The sequence below is a fragment of the Sinocyclocheilus rhinocerous genome, unplaced genomic scaffold (genome assembly GCF_001515625.1).
Source record: "Sinocyclocheilus rhinocerous isolate Xijiao unplaced genomic scaffold, SAMN03320098_v1.1 scaffold4110, whole genome shotgun sequence".
NCBI lineage: Eukaryota > Metazoa > Chordata > Actinopteri > Cypriniformes > Cyprinidae > Sinocyclocheilus > Sinocyclocheilus rhinocerous.
Window position 1 is genome coordinate 50244 of NW_015661987.1, and position 21658 is coordinate 71901.

Sequence of the window (21658 nt, forward strand, 5' to 3'; positions counted from 1 at the left end):
CCAGCTGTATCGATACTCGTATCGTCAAATCTCTGTGACGATACATCGTCGTATTGATATTTTGAACACAGTACTAGATCGATCGGTGTTTGACATCAAAGTACCGTGAGAGCTATAGACCACAGACGCTCCTTATGCTTTTGAATCGCTCTCGCGGTACTTTGATGTCAAACACCGATCGATCTGCGCAGCGCCGCTTCAAGTCGAACACACCTATAGACATGCATTTTATAAATCATCAATCTAGATTAGATTGCTATTAAACATTTAACTAAGATAAAATTCACTTGGAGTACTTAAAGACATAAACAATGAGCATTTAAAGTCATATGTCTATTATAGCAACACAAAACAAACATTCAATAAATAATTTCTCATTGATGCCAATCGCTTTGGTAACTCGCTGAGGCTATCTGGTTAAAACTGCAAGTGCAAAGAAAACACAGCAAAAGTATATTCAATGATAAGTTCTACAAAACAAATGCAAACGTCTTTAAAGTGTCATTTATAATATCTTACAATTTAATCATACAAGCGTCGGCAAACCACTTTCATGTAAGATTCATTAGTTAATGATTAATATGCCTGTAAATGCATTAATGTTCTGTAAAAAATATTCCTCGGTTTTAAAAGGAATTTATTTATTTACGTACTTGCGTGTATCTGTTTGGGGGAGGTCAGTGTTGTTGCGCTCGTGTTTCTGTACGGACTGTGGAGACTGCAGCACCGCCGGAAGTTCATTCCACGCTTCGATTCGCGAGATGCCACAATAAGCGAGAATTATTTAATAATTTAACAATTAAATCGTTTTTACGACACACGAGACACTAATAATGTCTGACAACGAAGACAAGTGAGTTCCCAGCGCGTCTGTTAGAGTGTTTCTGAGATGTTTGCTGTCGTTTATTCATCTCTGGGCTCTGTGTTTTGTTGTCGCTCAGTTTTGACGACGGAGACTTCGACGATGCTGAAGACGAGGAGCCTCTGGATGATCTGGAGAACGCGGAGGATGTAAGAACCGTGTTTTATCGCCGTGTCTGATGCTTGTGTTGAGTTCTGACCAGCGAGCGTTCACTAATATAGATCAGAAGGTAGTTTGCTTTAAATGAAGCCTGTTTTGGGACCAGTGCGATTTGCTTCCTTGCGTTGCCACGTTATGAATGATTCTCATTGTTGTGTGTTACCTGTGAGTTTATGTGTTTTTAATGAAAATAGTGTAGCTTTTTATAGTTTTTCAACTCAATCTCAATCCCACTTGGGTTGGTTTAGTGCATGTTATAGATTCATTAAAAATTTTCCTTTTTGACATTATATTAATGACATAAGTCAGACCCCTAACATGTACTATTGCAATGCAAAAATTGTAGAATAAGAATACAACAGGTTTGTTTTACTAGTACAGATTTTATAAACGATTCTATATGTGTCTTAGTGACATCTGGCATGTATTTGTAATAAAGGTCATTTAGGCCTAGTTTCTGTTGTATTTCAGCTCATAATCTCAATTACAGTTTGATTGTTGAAGTGCAACAGTGTCAGACTCCTGACACAGTCTTATCTGTGTGTGCGTGTGTCTCTCTGTGTGTGTGTCTCTCTGTGTGTGTGTCTCTCTCTCTCTGTGTGTGTCTGTGTGTGTGTGTGTGTGTCTCTGTGTGTGTGTGTGTGTGTGTGCAGGAGGATCAGGAGAACGTTCAGATCCTGCCGGCGGGGGAAGGACAGCAGGCCAATCAGAAGAGAATCACCACTCCTTACATGACCAAATACGAGCGCGCGCGAGTGCTGGGAACACGAGCGCTGCAGATCGCGTGAGTGACCTCTGACCCGTGACACCCAACATATACTTCAGTTTTGAAGTGAACACTAGTGAATGTGTGGCATAGCCTTTCAGAGTAAACTCCATTTGGTGGCGTGTGTGAATGCAGATGAAAGATTCATCTTTGGCCAATATCTGCGCTATTTATCTTCTGAAATTACGAGTGCTAAAAATGTCTTGCGATCTGCTCAACTAGAGTTCATTAGTCTCCGAGTCGCCTCACGAGCATCTGTTGCGTCTCCAGCAGTTAGTGTGTTTGTTTGTTGTTCTGTCTCCTGTTTGTTTTCCGTGTCGTCACCTTACGATGCTGAGGGTGAAATTAGTTTAATAGTTTTATTTCTAAATAGTTTTTTTAACCATAAAAACATCGGTATAAATAAAAGCCAATTTTATTTGTATAGCACTTTTTACAAGAAACATTTGTTTGGAAGCAGCTTTATATCTGTGTTTTATTTAAATGCTCATAATGCTGCATTACTCATTAGCGACATCACTTCCTGTGTGACAGGATGTGTGCACCGGTGATGGTGGAGCTGGAAGGAGAGACGGATCCACTGCAGATCGCCATGAAAGAACTCAAGTACGACAAAAAACACATGTTATTACATTACAGCAGCACTGACACAGTCTCAGGATTTGTATTTTTGTGTGTGTGTGTGGTGTGTGTTGATCAGGAGCAGGAAGATCCCCATCATCATTCGTCGGTATCTGCCGGATGGGAGTTATGAGGACTGGGGCTGCGACGAGCTCATCATTACTGACTGAGAATCTCTCTCACACACACACACACACACACACTCACACAGACACACACACACTCACTCACTCTCTCACACACACACACACTCTCACACTGACTCTCACACACACACACACACACACACACACTCAGATCTGTGTGAGTCACAGCAGTGTTTCCAGCACAGATCTCAAGTCTTCTGCTCTGGAGCTTCATGTTTCATCCAGCAGTTCATCTGTTTGTTCACATGAGGGCAGCACAAACACATGATAAACACTCAGCGCAAAGAGGAAGATTTCACTCTCAATCTCATTATTTAATGTTCATTCGTTTGTTTTATTCATGCAATATTAAACTTTTTTTGTAGAAAATTATACACTGTGCTCTTATTTTTCGCATTGTTGTGAAACAAAGTGACATTATCGGTAGATTCACACTGAATGTGTTTAATAGTTTGAGTTTAAGCTGTTGATTACCACAAAATAAAGTTTAAATTTAATTTACAGCGGTTCATTTCAATAGTTTGTAAAAACGGGAGGGTTAAAATTGTTAGAAGATAGAATAGTTTTGTTTTTGAATAATGTTAATAAAGTGGTGGAAACTGCAAAAAGTAAGGAAAACGTTGAATAATCATTTAAAGACAATACGCGTTTTTTCCCCTGTAGTCAGAACACGACCCTTGATGCAAATAATATTTTTTTCTTAAAGTAAGCATGATAAAGTTCGCGCCACGAAAAGATTTTCGCGGGATTTGATTCGAATTCATCAGCGATGACGAACCGCTTTCGCTTGACTGACGCACGAACGGCGGGATGTAAATGTAACTGTTCATTGTTTGCGCGGGTTTAAGTGTCTGAATCTACCTTTTGAGGTGAAAATAATTGTCAAGGTGTGTGAACGTCTGCTGATGTCATTCATATGGATGGAGTTTAATCCGAATTCACATAGGCTACTGAGTAAGTACAATTACAAAGCACGTTTTATCTATGAATGTGTGTATATGGATTCTGAATTTTTATGGATCCAGAATTTTTAGATTCTGGTTTGCACTCATCTAACTGCACTGTCTCTCTGTCATGCACACTGTTTAGGAATGTCCAAATCCTGTTGCAGTGAGACCGTGTGTGTGTGTGTGTGTGTCTTTGTATCCAGTGAAACCCTCCCTCCTCTTGCTCAGCCGGAGCTGAATGAGTCTCTTTGTTTAACCAAAGTATCACACAGATGATTAAATCAGGGGAATTAGAAATCAGCCTCAACTCTCAGCACACACACACACATGCAGATAAGCAGTGCAGCACTCACACACACAGTGTTAATGCAGAAAAGCAGAGGCTGTTGAGATGTGCACTGTCATGATATTTGTTTCAGCCAATCAGAATGAATTTACAAGCTCATAAAAACATTGCATTTGGTCAGAATGGAATGCTAGCATAATGCATGTACACGTACTTAGTCTAAACTACATCGCTGTCACATGACTTCGTTGTGTTGCATGTTATGGAAATAGATCATGTCAAGCATATTGCATTATTATATACAGCATTCAGTTTGGCATACGTCTTAAATGCAGAAAAGCAATATATTATAAGTATACATAGGCTACTGTATTCTGCTGAAATGCATGGGTAATAACTATATTATAGGTAATAAATACACTATATATATATTAATCATTGTAATAATAATAAATAATAGCCTACTGTTGTAGTGTGCTAATCTAAACAGTAACTAATTCATTGAGCATCAAATATGTGGCACTTAAGAGCGACGTGGTTTGTCATGGTCTTACAGGTGGAGAAGATACGGAGAAAATGAGCATTCAGGTAAGTGTGTGTGCATGAAGACAAGGAGGCGTTTGTACAGACTGCAGCTTTATTTAAAGTGAGGGAAGTTAGTCACTGCTCTCTTCTATTTACACTGATAAAGAAAAACAACAACACTTTTACCCACCACGAAATTACACAAAGTTTCCAACATCAGAATAAAACGCTACTGATAAAAAACCAACAAAAACAACAAATATAAATAATAGTATGTAATATATAACAAGAATGCTGTTTGTTTGCTGTTTCTGAATAATACTAATGAAGAGGGCAAAAACTATAAAAGTAGGCTACCAAAGGGAAGAAAACATCTAATAACTGACCCTGATAGCACACTTACATCACAGAGATGTCATGTACATCTCCAAGACGTCTATAGGACGTTTCCTATCAGATGACAAATGATACATATGATTCAGAATGAATGTTGACATCTTAGAGACGTCTATCAGATGTTTGTACACAGCAGATGCTTTCCAGATCTTTAACAGACATCTTGCAGACGTACGTGTGCTATCTGGGAAACTTCGTTTACAGTAACAGACTGCAAAAAGACATGTTTTTTATTAACCGCAATGTTTTATTTCTCATTAAAAAAGGTGTTTTAAAAAAAAATCTTGAACGTTAAGACTGGCAATGTTCTGAAACGGACATTATTTCAATACAATTCCAAATGGCGCGCTCTTTCGAATTCGTGTGTCACGTGGGCATTTAAATATTCATATCGGCTAACGGCTGATAAAGTTCGCGCCCTGAAAAATAGATTCGCGTGATTTATTTCGAATTCATCAGCGATGACAAACCGTTGCCGATGGACTGAGGCACTTGCGGCTGAAAAATGTCATTTATTAACCGGAAACGGCTAATTATGATGTGACGGAAGCATTGCATGTGTTTGGAGTAACAGGTAAAGACGTGTAATTATCGCGTCCTGTTTACACACGCTGAAAGTCATAAAACACTAATGTCATTAACAAACACTAGACAGTGGTGAAGACTTTTCAGTGTATGTATGGCAACACAAATAAGAGTAACAATAGAAAAGATTACAACAACGAAAACACGTCATTATTTGTTGATAAAAACAATATGGCCTTATTTTGGTTAATAAAAAGAGATTATTCATTCATACAAAACAAAACAAAACATGGATTTACAGATAATAGCATCAGTTGTAAGTTTGAGTGATCTAGTGTTTGAGCGGAGGTCGACTTCCGTAATGATGTTTGGTTTGAGTGTTATACCACTCAAGAGTTCAGAAACTGCACCTATTTTTGTTGGATTTTTTAAAATGTTTTGGTCTCAGAACTTTGGTAATCTGTCTCATGAAGGACCACTGGTGTCAAATGTCTGCCTCCTTTAATTCATCTAGCGTTGAGTGAATCTGTGACGGGTTGTGAAGGTTTTATCAGCCTGAGGCACGTGAGAATATGTTCCCTGCAGATCTCCACACACACAAGTTTCTCTCAGGTTCCTGTCTGTGTAGATTGTGGTGCAGGTGAGCGTTTGTCATGATTTTCAGTCACACTTTTGTTGGACCCTTCATCGACTGGATACCAAACCAGAACGTCGCGTCACGGTCGAGATAAGGTGGTGTATACAGGCTGCTCCCAGTGTGTTGGGCTGTGCGACTGCGGCACAGAGCCGGGATCTGGAATGGTGGTGTACAGGGGCCTCTGCGAAGGGCCCATGTAGGAGAAGGCGGAGTAAAGGCCAGAAGTCTGGCTAGAGTGGGCGTAGTACGAGCCGGACGCCTGGTGCTCAGCGTATTCGGCGAATCATGTACATCTCCAAGACGTCTATAGGACGTTTCCTATCAGATGACAAATGATACATATGATTCAGAATGAATGTTGACATCTTAGAGACGTCTATCAGATGTTTGTACACAGCAGATGCTTTCCAGATCTTTAACAGACATCTTGCAGACGTACGTGTGCTATCTGGGAAACTTCGTTTACAGTAACAGACTGCAAAAAGACATGTTTTTTATTAACCGCAATGTTTTATTTCTCATTAAAAAAGGTGTTTTAAAAAAAAATCTTGAACGTTAAGACTGGCAATGTTCTGAAACGGACATTATTTCAATACAATTCCAAATGGCGCGCTCTTTCGAATTCGTGTGTCACGTGGGCATTTAAATATTCATATCGGCTAACGGCTGATAAAGTTCGCGCCCTGAAAAATAGATTCGCGTGATTTATTTCGAATTCATCAGCGATGACAAACCGTTGCCGATGGACTGAGGCACTTGCGGCTGAAAAATGTCATTTATTAACCGGAAACGGCTAATTATGATGTGACGGAAGCATTGCATGTGTTTGGAGTAACAGGTAAAGACGTGTAATTATCGCGTCCTGTTTACACACGCTGAAAGTCATAAAACACTAATGTCATTAACAAACACTAGACAGTGGTGAAGACTTTTCAGTGTATGTATGGCAACACAAATAAGAGTAACAATAGAAAAGATTACAACAACGAAAACACGTCATTATTTGTTGATAAAAACAATATGGCCTTATTTTGGTTAATAAAAAGAGATTATTCATTCATACAAAACAAAACAAAACATGGATTTACAGATAATAGCATCAGTTGTAAGTTTGAGTGATCTAGTGTTTGAGCGGAGGTCGACTTCCGTAATGATGTTTGGTTTGAGTGTTATACCACTCAAGAGTTCAGAAACTGCACCTATTTTTGTTGGATTTTTTAAAATGTTTTGGTCTCAGAACTTTGGTAATCTGTCTCATGAAGGACCACTGGTGTCAAATGTCTGCCTCCTTTAATTCATCTAGCGTTGAGTGAATCTGTGACGGGTTGTGAAGGTTTTATCAGCCTGAGGCACGTGAGAATATGTTCCCTGCAGATCTCCACACACACAAGTTTCTCTCAGGTTCCTGTCTGTGTAGATTGTGGTGCAGGTGAGCGTTTGTCATGATTTTCAGTCACACTTTTGTTGGACCCTTCATCGACTGGATACCAAACCAGAACGTCGCGTCACGGTCGAGATAAGGTGGTGTATACAGGCTGCTCCCAGTGTGTTGGGCTGTGCGACTGCGGCACAGAGCCGGGATCTGGAATGGTGGTGTACAGGGGCCTCTGCGAAGGGCCCATGTAGGAGAAGGCGGAGTAAAGGCCAGAAGTCTGGCTAGAGTGGGCGTAGTACGAGCCGGACGCCTGGTGCTCAGCGTATTCGGCGAACTGCGCACGGGACGCCAGCGAGGGGAAGGCGGCGCTGTAGTGTGGCAGGTATGTGACGTGCGACCCGCTCGCCGCAGCCGCTGCATCACTGGAGAAGTGCGTCTCACTCTTAATCTGCATCTTGCCGCCATCCGATCCCAAGTGCTGCTGGGATGGCAGCTGCTGCTTGGAAAGCCAGGCGGTGGAGTGACCGCTAGCGGCTGCCAATGCACTGGAGATGCCGTAAGTGTACGGCGAAGCCGAAGACCCAGCGCTTGTGCCACTCGATGACTGCGGGTGGCCATTGGGCGGCAGGTACTGGTCGAACTCGTTCACGTCAAACGGCTCCATGTTGGCCATCACATCATGGCTGATCTCGCCAATGTCCACGTTTCCGAAATCGATGTGCGGTTTTCCGCTGGCAGATGAGGAGGCGGAGCTTCCGTCTGCTCCCACCCCCAAACCGCTCCTGGAGGCTCCGCCCTCACGCTTCCCCTCACCGGATTTACCGCCCTGCAATTCTGTCTTAGGAGTGGTAGGGGGCGTCGGAGGGCTGTGACTCTGACCTGAAGGAACAAATGGATGCATTTTAGAGGAAGAAGTTTGGGGTCGGTAAGATTTTTGATGAATTTTGCTCACCGAGGCTGCATTTATTGAATCAAAAATACTTTTCTAACACTATAAATGTCTTTACTGTCACTTTTTATCAATTTAATACGTCCTTGATGAATAAAAGTGACCCCAGATGTCTTAACAGCAGTAACTCACCTGTAGTGTGAGGGTGGTGTCCGTCGCCCAATGGCGATCCTGCGGCCCCGCCATGTACCACATCCAGATGCAGACTTTTGTAATGCGATTGGCTGTGACTGACCTCACCCTCAGATTGGGCGTCACCCTCAGAGTTTGATCCCGGTTTGCCGTTCTTGCGTCTACGTGGCTGGTACTTGTACTCGGGATAATCTTTCTTATGCTGCTTCCTCAAACGCTCAGCTTCCTCGATAAATGGCCTCTTATCCGACTCGTTCAGCAGCCTGAAACACACATGCAAAAAAAGATTATCTTTTGCACAGTATATAATGCAAAAACATTAATATATTTTAAAATACCAGAATATTTAAAAGTGAAATGCTCAACAAATGTGACAGGTAACAGCTAATCACTGGACAAATAAAGAGAATCTAATCCTATATCATCACAGTAAACTCATATATAAACTCAGGCACTCATATAAACTGACAATAAAATCTTATTTCAATCACAACAGAATTTCAATACTTCATCAGTGCTTTTGAAGTTTAAGTTTTTAAAATGTGTGTAATTATTTTTTTTTCCTTTGGCCTTATTTACTGTATGCAAAAACAGGAGTTAAGTGTCGAATAAACTATAATGACACCAGACTTTGAGATTATTGAGTTGTTAAATACTGAAAGTGGCTCGGATTTCTCATCTGAGAGTTTAACGTGAGCAGACTGATATTCCAGCTGGTGTCTGAGCGAACTCTGCGGTTTGATTCTCCACCTGTTATGCTGTCATCTGTAGAGCGAGACACAGGCGAACCAAACACTCGCTCCCTCATGGAAATAAACTATTTTAGACAAATACACTCCGTAATAGCTGAAGTTGGCCTTCTAGCTCAGGTTAATAGTGCTGTTTACAGACTGTGGCCAGTGTGTGTGTATGTGTGTTTGTGCTCTGCAGCTCCTGAAGGGATTTGTCCTTCTAATCTGGCATGTTGAAGGAATGATTATTCTGAGCTAAAGCTCCTGAGAAACTCAAAGCCAGAGGCCGAGTTAACAACACCACCGGAGCAGTGTGCAGTTAATATAAGGCTGACAGTGAGGTGTGGCCATCAGATAGACAGCAGAACCTAAGAGAGCCATTCAACTCAAGCATCAATTATTTAACGATAGAATTACAGTAATGAATTCATGGAGGCTGTTTCTTGAGTGGGAGGGATTGAGGATGTGCAGATGGACCTTTAATTCGATCACAGTGATTTTATGGAGATGCTTTGTTTTTTTCTTCTTATGTTTATTAATTATATTTTTAATATAACTAATTGTTATTCTTATGTGTTGATACATTTTTATTTTTAATGTCATTGCTTATGCATCTTTTATGATTATTTGGCATATTTTTTAAGTAAAACAAGTGAAAAGCAAAAGTGCTATATAGATAAAATTGCCTTTGGAGTACTATATGATATAAATATTAATATTAATTTGTGCATGACATGGCAAACATCTAGTATCATATTTTATATCTAAGTACCACGGTACTAACATCACCGCACCATGGTGGCGCCACAGCATCTTTTGTAAGGGTTGCACAGGTAAAACGTGTTTGCTCTCTCTCTCTCACCTCCAGAGTTTTCCGAGTGTTTTACTGAGCTCGGCGTTGTGCAGGTGCGGGTATTGATCAGCCAGTTTCCTGCGCGCGGCTTGCGCCCACACCATGAACGCGTTCATCGGGCGCTTCACGTGCGGCTTGTTCTTGCTGCTCGAGTTCACGCGCACGGGCATGGGTACGAGGGTCCAGTCGTAGCCGTTAAGCACCTGACTGACCGCCTCGCGGATGCCGATGGGGAAACGGTCATCGTCTTCGTCGGACTTCACCGAGACCCCGGTGGAGACGCCGGCCTCATCATCACCGACGCCCGGCATCTGAGACGCCTGACCGGGAAGAGGGGAGTCCGCCCCGCCGGGAGCACCGGACGAGTGTCCGGGGGACATGGAGTGACCGTCGTCCGAGACCCCGGGACTCATTTCCACCTCTGACATACTGTGCTCCTCCGCCGACATCGGTCCTCTCGCTCTGCGGCCACAGGTGTCTTCGGTAGGTCTAGTTGTTCTCGCAGGGCCTCTGTTTTTTTAAGTTTATTCACTAAAAAACGACTTTTTTTTCTGTAAAACAGTTGCCAATGCTTTTTAAAAAATATATATATTATTATTTACTTTAGGTCCTCCAATGGAACGTTAACACGCTTGTTTTTTACACGATCTCAGTTCTTTTCAGAATGAATCCATCCGCCGTCTTTCTCAGGATATAGATCTGCTGAAAAACCTGCAACAATACACACAAAGGAATGTTTATTTTTTATTATCGGAGGTTGTCAAGTATTTCTTCTGAATGTGTAATGGAGTTGTAATGGGATATTTCTGTTCATAACCCAGCACTCAAACACCTCACGAACAAGATCGACCTGTTCAGGAAAAACTGCTACAAACACTGAGGCTTTGACTTTATTTAGAATTCGTCTTTTTTCCAGCAATCATACGGTGGCGTCAGTTCGCCTCAGCGTGTGTTGTGTGTGTGTTATTTTAGCTTCACTTCTGCTAACAAGCTACTGTTGAAGGTTTGGCGGTGTGTTCAAGCTCCCGGGAGAGAAAGTGCTGGAATAATGCGGGCTTCATTCCGCCCCGCTGCTGGATAAACACGGAGCGCCGCTGCTGTGGCCAGCTGAATTACACAGTGTTTGTTGGTGAAAGCACAAGCGACGACTCATAACCAGCAGAAACATACAGAGAGTCATGGCAATGTGTTTCTGAAAACTCAAGCAAGCAGCGAAGTGAATAGACGCGCGACGTTAAGAATAAAATATGTATTTTGCGTCTATAGGTCTGACTGAAGATCAATCAGAGAACCAGCTTTTCTCTCAAAGTATGAACTGAACACAACAGATAGGCTACTGTTTTATATACGGCAAAAACACTAGAGATGAATTAGGCCTGCTGTTGCCGGTGCGGATCGAATCTCAGCCGAACACAAGAACAACAACCCATCCGACACCAGTTTTAATTAAGATCAGACACAGCTAGGTGACTTAACTTCTGTGATAACAGATTCATTTAATATCAATTCAATAATCACATTTGAGAGGGTCACTGCGTTTAGATCTGTGTCCGATTGACTTGTGTGTTAAGTAGAAGTTTCTTTGGGACTAGATAATGCGCCTCATTAGACTTAATAATTGGTTTTTAGTAGACTAACACAGGTATGGGTTAATTTATTTAAGTAGCCTAATTGCGCTGTTGGGTTTGCTCTATTTTCCGTTCAACTCATTTCAGTACAAAGCGACTGTTTAAGAGAACTTGGAAGCGTTGTTCATTCATTTTAACCACTCACAACTCTTTATTATTGCTCTTTTTTATCCGCCACTGCTAACTTCGTTTACTATTCAAATCTTATTCAGTGCATCTTTAGCTACGTTATTTCGGCATATTCTTGACCAGGTTCACGCAGTACAGTAGGGCGGGTCATTACGCCTGGTTTGGCAATAATTTGCCCCTAATTCACTCATGCCAAAACACCACTCTCCTAAATGGAACAATCCCATTAAAATATTACCAGACATTTAAACAAACGTGCTCAGATTTGACAAAAATTAGATTACTTCCACTAATGAGATACTGTTGATTGGATCTCTTGTGCAATTTCAGTGTTTTTATCAGAATATCGGAGCGTTAAACTTGTTTTTTTTCTTCTTTTTGTGTGAAAGGAATGTGACAGACTTAACATATTATGTAGATTTTGTACTTTACATTTTTCTCTTTTCACATTATCAAATTGCACTTAAATCTGATGGCTTTATAGAGCAATTTGAAACAGCATTTTGCGAGTAAAACGTTTTTCAAAGACTATAGCAAATATTGTCTGTATTTTAAAAAGCTCTTAAATAGTTATGTATAATAGATGCAACAACATGGATAAAAGTACTCAAATTCGTTATTTAACGAGCTGTATTTTTTATTTTTTTTGCCAAATGACCGATGTGTAGCCTATGCGTCAAATCGTTTCGTCAAACACCGATTAAGCAACTTTTCCCATTAAAACAGATTAACCCAACACGACTCTGATTTACACATTCACGCAAATCTCGAAATTTATCCCTCGTGACACCAACTTAGCTTTAAAGAGTTTCGTGCTCAGAAAATTTGAGCGTTGCAGTATTTTACACTGTTAATCCAGAAAGATAAAAAAAAACTTTCTTCTTTACAATTACGCCCTTGTTACCAAAACTCAAACCACAGCAGAGAAAACCCGACTTCACATGTAAATAAGCAGATGTAGAGAAATAAAGTCAAAGCAGGGCATATGTAGCCTATTGTTAACAATACCGATACTAATTTCTCTGTTTAGCGGTTTCTCGATACATTGCATTGCCGTATATTCCCACACAGAGTAAGTGATAGAGAGAGAGGTAATAATGTCAAGCGTCTTACTGCACTGAAGCAGGTCGCCCGCCCAGCGCGAGAGTCCGTCGGTTCAGCCCCCTCGCTCGCGCTCTGAATGCCTGCTCTGTGTCGCGCGCCGGGGCTTAAAGAGCCTCGTTGTGTGAGGAGCGAGAAAAAAAAATCAATTCGTGGAAAAAAAAATTCTTAAAGGAGCAGCAGAGGCCTGTCGGGTCGCGCTCTGATTGGCTGCCGGATTTCGCCCTGAAGTTTTTCAACGGAGGGCGGTGATTTCTGCTGCAAATAAATCAACGCCAGTAATATTTGGCCTCTTAGGGTGTAATCATTTTATTTTATTTGTGAGTTTAAACATTTTTATACACTTATTGACATATTTGGAGCTTTATATGCTGATTTAGCTCTCAGTTATAAAGTTTTGGTGTAAAGTTGTCATATTATAAATAGTTTTAAATTGCCATTGTCATCTTAAAAATAAAGGTTCTTTATTGGAATCGATGGTTCCATGAAGAACCCGTAACATCCATCGAACATTTAAAGGTTCTTAATAGTGGGAAATGTTATATAGAACTGTAGGCCTACTTTGGGAAACAAAACTGGTTCTTTTATGGCATGACTGTGAAAACGCCTTTATTTTGAGTAATAATCCAAATGATGTAGTTGGAATCTGTTTCATTTTAAAATCAGAGCTTATGTTTATTCATGATCATTCAGACTTACGCGCAGTTTATTAGCGGATATCTAATTTCTAACACATAGAAAAGTTTGGGAACACAATGAGTTGATGAAAAGCGAATACTAATTAAAGCTACTAATTAATTAAATCATAAAACGTCGAATTAAAATACACAAATAATTAGTAAATAAAAATAATCACAATAAAAGTTACAAATTGTATATGTCATGTGACCTTTAACCGACAGAGAACCGTGAACGTGCCAAAATGTTGTTACATTTTTGAAAATAGCTCCAAGTTGCCCGGCTGACAACGTTTGGGAAATGCTGCAATATAAGAATGCAAAGATGTCAAATTAGCTACTGATGTTACGTTAGTAATGTTATAATGCAGTTTTATGATTTTGTCAGACTTTCACAGGTGGTCTCTGGTCCCTCATTAGGGTCACGGGGGTTTTCGGGTGTTTCCGATCACACTGGCGCGTTGTTGGCCTGCTTGTGCCGCGGGGTGAATCGGAGGAGCCCCCCCCGCCGAGCGCCATAGGACCTGTCAGCGGCTCCCGGCACCTGCTGTGCGCCACAACGGCTTGCTTCTTACTCGAGCGCGTGCGGAATAGCCTATCTATGAGTGTAAATTCATCTAGGCTATTGAGTTTAATAGCTTGCGACTTATTAGCTGATTTGAAGCCTTAGTTGTATATGCGGGATGGTGTGCGCATGTAGGCCTGCAGTCTGACCCGCTGGAATGAGCTCCTGTCGTGCTACGTGTTAGTGTCATAATTGCATCACATAAACACACAGAGAGCGCATTAATCGGAGGAGCCCCCCCCCGCCGAGCGCCATAGGACCTGTCAGCGGCTCCCGGCACCTGCTGTGCGCAACAACGTCTTGCTTCTTACTCGAGCGCGTGCGGAATAGCCTATCTATGAGTGTAAATTCATCTAGGCTATTGAGTTTAATAGCTTGCGACTTATTAGCTGATTTGAAGCCTTAGTTGTATATGCGGGATGGTGTGCGCATGTAGGCCTGCAGTCTGACCCGCTGGAATGAGCTCCTGTCGTGCTACGTGTTAGTGTCATAATTGCATCACATAAACACACAGAGAGCGCATTTAACGCGTTTAAACGGAAAATATAGAAAGACGAGAAGAGAGGCGAACGACGGGCCAAACGCACACAAACACGCGCGCTGTTCTGGTCAACAATAACCTCTTGTATTTCCGTCTCGCGACGCCCCCCCCTCCACCCTCCACACAAGCCAAAAATCATTGCCTTTTTCATTATCCATGAATGTTGACTCTGATAAGGGGATCCTGAGCATGAGAGCATCTCTCTGTCTCGGTCTCCGGCGCTCTTTGCGTCCTTTGTTTTATCTCAGGTGAATTGTAATCATGTGATCAAACGAACACCCCCCTTCCATTACCCTCTTAAATGAAAAAAATGAGGAACAAAAAGCAGTTCTGTGTATATAAAAAAAAGAACAGAAAAGAGAAAAGACGCGCGTCTCCCTTTAGAGAGTCTTTTCTCCGCGTCGCTTCAAACGCACGCGTATAGAGGAAAAGCGCAGCGCCGCGTCTCCGTCTCTCGCGGTGCGGATACCTGCGGGAATCACGCGGACCCGAGGCCTGCTGCACGCTTTGATGTGAGTTTCTCCCGGTTGCTCTATTAGGGAAGTTGGGAAAGGCGCGCATGCAGGGAGGGAAGCGAGGAGAAAACGGCGTTTATAGGAATATGACTGCGCGCGCGTCACTTTGTCTACAAGCACTTGAAACATAAACATAAAGCGCAGACCTGGGGAGTAACATGTTTAGGGGATCATCGTGCAGTTGTTTTATATGTGTTGCATTGGTGTGTAGCTCCGTTACTTTGGTTGTTTGTCTTCCTGTAGCTTCTTGCAGCGAGTTGTCATTTTGGATGATCGCGAGACTTATTTTCTTTTATGGCGTGTTTGTTCAGCCTTAACATTGTTGTGCATTGAGAATTTGTGCTATAAATTAATTTGGGCTGATGTTTATTTTTATTTTGTTTACATTTTCATAAATGATCAGTGATACTGTATTGGACATTCGTTCTCAGCAATGGTTTCCGTTTTTTTTAAATGAAAAGACTAAGACACAAATCTGATAATTACGATAATACTGATACGAATAATAATTCATTAACTGTGCTAGTTCAGAAATAATTTTTTCCCCCTGCATCTTATAATGTATTTTAGTTGAAATAAGTTAAACCCGCAGGTGCGCGAGATGGTCGTCATTACCTGGACTAATTACTACAAATAATTAACACGCGCCTTTGCCTTTCTTTTGAAAACTGTCAGAATTACAGCAAAATATTGTAAAAATGGTTTTCATCTAAAAGCATGTATCAAATCAGAATTATCCTGTTTGTATTTCTATTTCAAACTTTTGCTAAAGATCGAATATAATAACAATTGTTAAAAACTATTATTTGCATATAAGCTCGATGTTGTTATTATTATTATTATTATTATTTCGTCGTTCTTGTTTTGTAATGATTGTTGTTTTTCTGTAGTTTTCATTTTCTGAACGACTCTCAATGACGCGTTTAAATGCATTAAAATAAAGTTGAAATGAATTTGTTTCCCGTCAGGTTTAATCGTTTTTAACATTTTATAAAACGTAAAATAATTGTAATTTTGAAACAGGACATTATCGAAATGACTCGCTCGTTTATAATTAACGCGACCATATTCGTGCTAGACAATAATTTATTATTTAATCACGAGTTTTATTATTAATTCGAATATAATAACAATTGTTAAAAACTATTATTTGCATATAAACTCGATGTTGTTATTATTATTATTATTATTATTATTATTTCGTCGTTCTTGTTTTGTAATGATTGTTGTTTTTCTGTAGTTTTCATTTTCTGAACGACTCTCAATGACGCGTTTAAATGCATTAAAATAAAGTTGAAATGAATTTGTTTCCCGTCAGGTTTAATCGTTTTTAACATTTTATAAAACGTAAAATAATTGTAATTTTGAAACAGGACATTATCGAAATGACTCGCTCGTTTATAATTAACGCGACCATATTCGTGCTAGACAATAATTTATTATTTAATCACGAGTTTTATTATTAATTCGTAGCCTATATTAGTTTAAATCCCCGTTAGAATAGAGCGCGCGCGAGTAATTAAGGCTTATTGACTAAACCAATTAATGACTGATATCAGTCCATATGAAAACATTATCTGTGCTGCAATTAAAAACTTGTCCATCAGCGTTTCTTTAAATTACAGTTTTGCCCTAACCAGCTGCAAACTAAAGTGAATTATTGAACCTCTACTATTGTTCATTCTGTTGGAAACTGATGTTTTCAGCAAATCTCAAACATTGCTGGCTGTTATTTCTCTCTCTGCACAGTTTAATTGGATAATGTGTGTGTGTGTGTGTGTGTGTGATGGTATGAGTGTGTGTGAATGAATATGTGTGTTTTAGTCATGCAGCATGTGACAGTGATGTTGGTTGCCCTTGGAGAGGGTTGCTGGGATGTGCATGGGTCAAAAGGTCAATATGAGGACATGCATGTCTCATGATCGACTGATGGCTGGCCTTCACACACACACACACACACGAACACACACACACACCTGATCACACTGGGTCTGCATGTGTGCCAGTTTCTGGCCTGACAGGAAGTGGGGCGAACAAAAGATGCGAGTGGGTGGAGTTTTTATCATTTTTCCTCTGAGAACGAAAGGTTTTGCCCTTTTGTCCGCTTCAGTAATGACGGCTGGGGAATTCCCGCTGATGGACTGATCTCCTGCGTGCAGGGTTTGTGCTTCTCGTGTTGTTTTGCTGGCTAAACGAGGTGGAACTGGTGAGAATCCCAGCGGAGTTGAGTTCCTGTGGGCGGAGCCTCGGCTTCACCTGCACCAGCGAGACTCACCTGTGTGATACTTTACTCTCTGAGAAACCACTCTAGCACACAAACACACGTTTACTGAACGCTTTTACTTCATCTTTTTTATTTGCTGCATTTCAGAGACTTCCAGAGGTTATTCCTATGGTGGAGTGTGTACGTGTTCAGTGCAGGCTTATTTAAACACCATTGGTAACACTTTATTTTAAGGACCGATTCTCACTGTTTAACTATCATGTATATCACTAGCATATTGTCTGTTTATTAGTATTTATCAGGCACATATTAATGCCTTGTTCTGCATGGCCATATTCTAGATCCCTTAATCTAACCCAGCCCTAAACTTAACTACTACATTACTAACTATTAATAAGCAGAATTATTATTAGTTTACTAAGGCAAAAATCGTAGTTAATAGTTAGTTAATAGTGAGAATTGGACCTTGAAATAAAGTGTGACCACATAATTATATTTTTCTTTCATATACTTTTTTAATATATGTATATTAGTAAATACATATTTTAATTATCTATACTTATTTCTTAATATTTATACTTGTGTACGTGTTCAGTGCAGGCTTATTTAAACACCATTGGTAACACTTTATTTTAAGGACCGATTCTCACTGTTTAACTATCATGTATATCACTAGCATATTGTCTGTTTATTAGTATTTATCAGGCACATATTAATGCCTTGTTCTGCATGGCCATATTCTAGATCCCTTAATCTAACCCAGCCCTAAACTTAACTACTACATTACTAACTATTAATAAGCAGAATTATTATTAGTTTACTAAGGCAAAAATCGTAGTTAATAGTTAGTTAATAGTGAGAATTGGACCTTGAAATAAAGTGTGACCACATAATTATATTTTTCTTTCATATACTTTTTTAATATATGTATATTAGTAAATACATATTTTAATTATCTATACTTATTTCTTAATATTTATACTTATATTTTATATATATTTTACTTGTTTTGATGTCATATGTATATATATGAAAATATATCTGTAGTTCTTTCATATACTTTTTTAAATATTATTAAATGTATATTTTAAATATCTATACTTATTTATTAATATTTATAATTATATTTATATAATTAATATATATTTTACTTCTTTTCAGTTCATATATATATAGTGTGTGTGACAAAGTTTCCTGTAAGGGGTAGGTTTAGGGGTAGGGTTGGTGTAGGGCAATAGCACATACAGTTTGTACAGTATAAAAACCATTACGCCTATGGGATGTCCCCACTTTTCACAAAAACAAACCTGTGTGTGTGTGTGTGTGTGTGTGTGTGAGACAGGTGGTTTGCTCAATACACTCATCTGTGAAATACAGTCAGTGTAGGAATGTACATTTGCATTTATTCAGATACTTTGATCCATGAATAGAATAAATATGTTTCAGATGTTATCTTGACTGTGACATTTGAAGCATGCATTTCTGTGAAGCTCCTTTGAAACTTTGAGTATTGTGAAAAGCGCTATACAAATGAACATGAATGGAAATATGTACACTAACTTTAATTCATCATTGAGCTGTTTTGTTCTGGAACAGGAAGATTTTTTCTCTCTCTTTTCCTCATCAATCCCTCCATTCTGTACATTCTCCCACTTTCTGCTGAATATTAATGATTAAAGCTCATTAACATGTCATCATCTTCAGAGGGTTAATAAAGTCTGGGGGTCCGTGACCCCTGCTGACCCCCTCTCTCTCTCCACCCATCTTTTAATAAATCGATGCAGCTGCGTAACGCTTAAATGGGTCCCCGTCTCTGGGATGAATCCTGCTTTTGTGTCGTCTCTCTCTCTGCTGGTGGACGGGTGGCAGTGGTGTGGTGGGGGGCAAAGTCTTGGACAGGATTCCTCTGCAGCTGGGGAAGAATGGATGGAGAGAGAGAGAGAGAGAGAGAGAGAGCATGAATGCACCATTGTACGCTCACTTCATATCTGCACCGACTGCCTCCGCCAAGAGTCCAGTTACCCCAATTGTGTTGGAGAAACATCTAAAGGAAGCTGATATGGGGTTTCAGAGGGTTTAATGGGGGTTTGGGGTGGAGGAGGGCGAGAGAGAGAGAGAATTGGTTACCTGGTTTTCAGGTATGCGTAAATCCTTCTCCAGCAATATCCCAGCTAACAGGGAACGTTCTTAAAACGTTCTCTCAAAGTTTTCAACAAACGTTCCTCCAGTAACATTAATATTTTTTTCAAAGCATTTTTAAATGTTACTACTTGTTTCGGAATGTTCAGAGAACATTTAAAAGTAACATTCCTATAATGTTTTCAAAATGGTAAAACGCAACGTTCCCTTAACATTAGTGTAACCAATAAAAAACAGTTATTTTCATCATGAATGAATGAATGAATGATGCATTTATATAGCGCTTTATTGTGTATTGTTGTACACCCATAATCATGAAAAAATATCCTTCCAGTAATGTCAATAGAACGTAGTTTTCAAAGTAGTTTTTAATAATGTTCTCAAACAACACAAACACATTATTTATAATGGAATGTTTTTATCTGAAACATTTTAGTTGGATGTTCATCTAATGTTTTTTTTTTATGTTATGACATATTCTGGAATATTCAGAGAACATTGTAAAGTACAATTCCTATAATGTTATCAAAATGATAAAATGGAATGTTCCTTTACCGTTCATGTAACCAAGCAAAAAAAACCTAACAAACATATTTAACACACTTAAACTGTATGTTTTGAACGATCAGGGAACTTTTAGGAATAATACTAATGAGAGTGTTAGCAAAACGTTCTCAGAACATGTTTGCTGGGATGTTGCTACAGGTGTGGTCACCATAGAAACAACCCAAAATGATGTGTAAATGGCAGATGTGTATATTTGTATATGCCAGATGTGTTTAAATGCAGATGGACTGTATTTATTCCATATCTGCTATTAATATGTCATTGTTCTGTTGAGGTTTATCAAGCAGTGTGAGTGATTGTGAAACGGTGAGCATTACTATTAGTAGAGTATGCAACATTGTTGTCACATGACCTCATTATGTGTCATGTGAGTGATATCACGGTGAAAACAAATCAGGTTATTTCGCTTATTTTAATTGAATTAGGAGTAAAATGCTTAAATTGCAAGATTAAGTAATTAATTAACCGTTGGGTAGGAAGAGAGATGTTAAAAATCCCAGCTGGTGTTTGTCCAGTTAATTCTCACTGGAAATGCAGCATCAGCTCAAGTGCACACTGGGTTGTTTATGGCACGCATGCAGTACATACTAGATCCTTTAGAAATAATAAGAGTAGTTTGTTAGTGTCCAAATGTAATATAGCGTTCTATTGGCATTGTTTAGATGATGTGCCACTTAGACAGACAGAGCAGAAACAGTGCTTTTAAAGAGCTCACTGCCTGAAATTTTATCCTACAAAACTGAGCTCCACTTATAATGTAAGTCAAGGTTTTTTGATGGTCATAATTTAGTTTGTCATGATTGTTTCCACCCTCTTTCTGACCCTAAAGAAGCTGTTTTTTCCCCTTCAGTAGAAGTGTTAAAGTCTTCTATATAGACGTGTCTTCTTCAGAAGTTCTCCTATTCAACATTTGTGGCTCTGAAGCACATCTGACATCAGTGAGGAAACTCGTTTCATTTGTGTTCAGCTTCTGTGTTCAGGCCTACTGAGTTTTCAGTACATTTTCTGGGATTGAGTTCTGAAAGGTACAGCATTAGTTCATCAAACCGTTCAGTTTCAAAAGATGAAGGAAAGTTTGCTCTCTTACGATGGCAATGCTTTAGTCAATAAATGTGACATTTGAGAGTTTGACACGTTCTTTAAAGTGATTATGATTTGCATGCATTTGCGCCACATTAAAATGTCTGTAAATGCAACTTTTGTAATATTTATCAGCCAAGATGACTATATGTGTATATATACAGTATATACGTGTGTGTGTGTGTGTGGTCTTGTTTTTCTATCCTGGTGGGGAGTTAAACCTGAATGCACACAGACTCATGGGGACCTAAACTGATGGGAAAACAAGCTTATAAATCATACAGATTTTTACAGAAAAAATGCAGAAAGTTTTCTGTGAGGGGTAGGTTTAGGGTAAGGGGATAGAAAATACAGTTTGGACAGTATAAAAACCATTACGTCTATGGAGGATAAAAAAGGATAGCAAACCAGACGTGTGTGTGTTGTGTATTGTGTGTGTGTGTGTGTGTGTGTGTGTGTGTTGTGCTGATGGATGGACAGATGAACAGACGGAGAGGGCAGGAATGAGATTTGTGGGTGAGTTTGAGTCACAACTGATGAAATGCAGAAAATGATGCAGAAGAATTCAGACGACAAAAGAGT

General features: G+C 39.7%; 2 protein-coding genes across 3 annotated transcripts; one reads left to right on the forward strand and one right to left on the reverse strand.

Moving 5' to 3' along the window:
* Positions 1 to 681: 681 nt before the first annotated feature.
* Positions 682 to 2926, forward strand: LOC107727050 (DNA-directed RNA polymerases I, II, and III subunit RPABC2-like). The gene is made up of 6 exons (XM_016536806.1): positions 682 to 782; positions 818 to 853; positions 942 to 1011; positions 1675 to 1805; positions 2322 to 2393; positions 2488 to 2926. The coding sequence occupies exons 2-6, from the start codon at positions 834 to 836 to the stop codon at positions 2576 to 2578; spliced, it is 384 nt and encodes a 127-aa protein (XP_016392292.1). The 5' UTR covers positions 682 to 782; positions 818 to 833; the 3' UTR covers positions 2579 to 2926.
* Positions 2927 to 7091: 4165 nt separating this feature from the next.
* LOC107727045 (transcription factor Sox-10-like) lies at positions 7092 to 12893 on the reverse strand. Of its 2 annotated transcripts, XM_016536798.1 has the most exons (5): positions 12781 to 12893; positions 10513 to 10621; positions 9920 to 10418; positions 8327 to 8589; positions 7092 to 8124 (listed from the first exon to the last, which is right to left on the reverse strand). In XM_016536798.1, the coding sequence occupies exons 3-5, from the start codon at positions 10357 to 10359 to the stop codon at positions 7376 to 7378; spliced, it is 1452 nt and encodes a 483-aa protein (XP_016392284.1). In that variant the 5' UTR covers positions 10360 to 10418; positions 10513 to 10621; positions 12781 to 12893; the 3' UTR covers positions 7092 to 7375. The 2 variants fall into 2 exon arrangements, with proteins under 2 accessions (XP_016392284.1, XP_016392285.1); XM_016536799.1 differs by lacking the exon at positions 12781 to 12893 and having other exon boundaries at positions 10513 to 12013.
* Between the last annotated feature and the right edge of the window lie 8765 nt (positions 12894 to 21658).